General features: G+C 43.6%; 1 protein-coding gene across 1 annotated transcript; it reads right to left on the bottom strand.

Moving 5' to 3' along the window:
- Positions 1-406: 406 nt before the first annotated feature.
- Positions 407-1,622, bottom strand: LOC127044644 (hsc70-interacting protein-like). Its single transcript, XM_050939727.1, has 2 exons — positions 1,103-1,622; positions 407-447 (listed from the first exon to the last, which is right to left on the bottom strand). The coding sequence occupies exons 1-2, from the start codon at positions 1,620-1,622 to the stop codon at positions 407-409; spliced, it is 561 nt and encodes a 186-aa protein (XP_050795684.1).
- Between the last annotated feature and the right edge of the window lie 967 nt (positions 1,623-2,589).

The following is a 2,589-nucleotide window of genomic DNA, read 5'->3' as shown; positions in this document are numbered from 1 at the left end:
CAGTTTTACAGTCAGTGCTTTCTAGTTCATCTTCATAAAAGAAAAGCATCTCGGCCTCCGTAGACAGGCTTGTGCTATGAAACAATCACATGGATAATCTTCCCTCCCTATAACATCCTTGTGGCTACCATAGCAATTGCATATATGGAAAAAGCAATTTTAGAAAGGCACTTACTTTTTTTTTTTCAAATGTGATATAGTAACTGAAAACAGAGAAGAATCTGGAATCATGTAACCAGATTTTTCTCTATGAACCAGTAGTACAGTACAGACCCGTTTACACACGGATGTTAGGAGTCAAGGTGTCATGACCGCGTGTTAACAGACTGCGGGTTAAGAGGGCCATGCTGAAATATCTTAAGATATCTATATAGACATGTATATTTATCTAGGATTACATACATACTCACAGTGTCCCAAGTACTGCAGGCGTATCTGTTAATGGCGCTTTGCAAGAATATAAATTTAAATGTGTAATCCAATAAAAACATTATTATTACTACACAGGGGTGAAAGTAACTCAGGACACTTACCGTACGGGGCAGGGCTCTGGCCCCCAGTGGAGCAGGGCCTTGGGCAGAAGGGGTGGGGCTAGGGGTCAGCATCCTCCAGCCAGCCCTTCCAGGCCACCTGGTCTGTGCCACCCAGGGTTCCCGTGGTGATTTAAAGGTTCTGGGACTCCGGATGCCGCTGCTGCAGTAGTGGCATCCAGAGCCCCAGGCCCTTTTAAATCGCCATCCCCAGGGCAGCTGCTCCCTTTGTCCCCCCTGCCCAACGGCCCCTGAGGAAGGGAAAAAGGATACTCAAAGCGCTGCCGTGGCAAAGGACCATTCTTAAAACACTGCCACGGCAGCGCTTTAATGTCCCTGCCCTTTTTGCCTCCCCCATTGGTGGGCCTGCTGGTAGGGTCCCTACCAGCAGGGCCACCGTTGGGGATGGAGGGGGGAAGGGGCAGCGCTTTCAGGACGGTTCTTTTCCATGGCAGCGCTTTGAGGATCCTTAAAGTGCTGCCACAGCAAAGGACTGTCCTTAAAGCACTGCCGTGGCAGCGCTTTAAAGTTGCTGCCCCTTCCCAGCTCCCCCTTTGGCGGTAAAGACATACAACATGTTTCCGCTGAACTAGGGTTAAGCTCACAGGCTCTGTCACAGTCTCTAATGGCAGCATTCGGCTTCTGCAGTTTCACAAAATCACTGGCTCGGTTAACGTACAAGAGATTGAAGTGAGGATTCAGCCTGACAGCATCTGTGAACAAGTCAATGCCTTTCTGAAATTCACCTTCATTCAGGGTGGCAAAGGTGTGTTCCCTCTTTTCATTGATCTGGTCTATCATCTTGTTTGTTTTTTCCAAATATTCATCTCCCATTTCTTGGGGATCATCCAGATCTGGTTCAATAACACCATCATCCTCAATTTCCAAATCACTCTCAGCTGCCTCTGGTGATTCCTCCTCCTTCTTGGATGTCTTCTCTACAGAAGTATTGCACTGAAGAAGTGATATAGGATCTCCTATGATCTTCACATTGTCACACAGTAAACTTAGCTGCTTAGCACTCAGGAGGTCTGGATCCTGTCTGTATAAATGCACGAGGGCCTGCAGTTTTTTCAGTCTCCTAAGATCCATGACGCTCTGACCTGCACAGTATAGAGGAATTGGCAGGTTGCTGTTCTGCTTGTAAGCAGAGAGAGATGAATTAAACAGTAAGCTCTTCAGAAGAGAAAATCACTATGGAGCTGCAAATGAACAGAACAACCTGTAGCTTTCCCATGCACTAGTATAATGCTGCCAGTCGTTAAAAGGCTGTAGCTCCAACTCTGTGGATTGATGTCATAATACATGCAAGTGCTGATGGTGATATAATCAGTTCTGATACAACAGCATAAAAACCTAACTGTATTTTATCTCCTTATTTTTATCAGTTTTTAAAATTTTTTAAATATAAATATATAAATGCCCAGGACTAAGTACCATAAGTGCACAGATGACACATGTGCCTGCTATACAGTATGTTTCATGTTTTAACACTGGTATTTTATTACCTCTACAATTAAAATGGATTTCCTAATTAAATAGCTTTATTATGGTCTAATACTCAATGTGTGGGTTTTTTTCTGGTGTAGAGATAATCTTATGTAAGAGACTTTCAAACTGCCTTTATCTAGTGGGAAGAGAAGATCATCCTGACTATAAGGTTGAGAGAGATAAGGAGGAATCCCTTGGTTCTCTGTTGCAGTTTTTCATGATGAGGAATGAAGAGCATAAGTGAGTTAGGTGCCCAACTCCCAATGACTTTCAACAAGAGTTAGGAACCTACTGTGCTTAATCAGATTGAGTAATCCTACAGTCCTCACACAGTCAAAATTCCCATTGACTCAAGTGCATTTTGCTTAAGGTCTGACTATAATTAGGTATTATACTTCAACCCAAACTTATTTATATTGAGGGCCACTGAGCTCTTCTCTGCAGTGACAGACCCAATATTGAGCAACTTTGAATTTTTATCTATACACTTCACTTGGTCTATCTGGTTAATAACAAGAGGAAATTTTCATAGACCCAAAGAAACAACAGCCTGCACTGGGCTCACAGT

The sequence above is a fragment of the Gopherus flavomarginatus genome, chromosome 2 (assembly GCF_025201925.1).
Source record: "Gopherus flavomarginatus isolate rGopFla2 chromosome 2, rGopFla2.mat.asm, whole genome shotgun sequence".
NCBI lineage: Eukaryota > Metazoa > Chordata > Testudines > Testudinidae > Gopherus > Gopherus flavomarginatus.
Note: the sequence above shows the minus strand (reverse complement) of the source record. Positions and strands in the feature narration are given on the sequence as shown.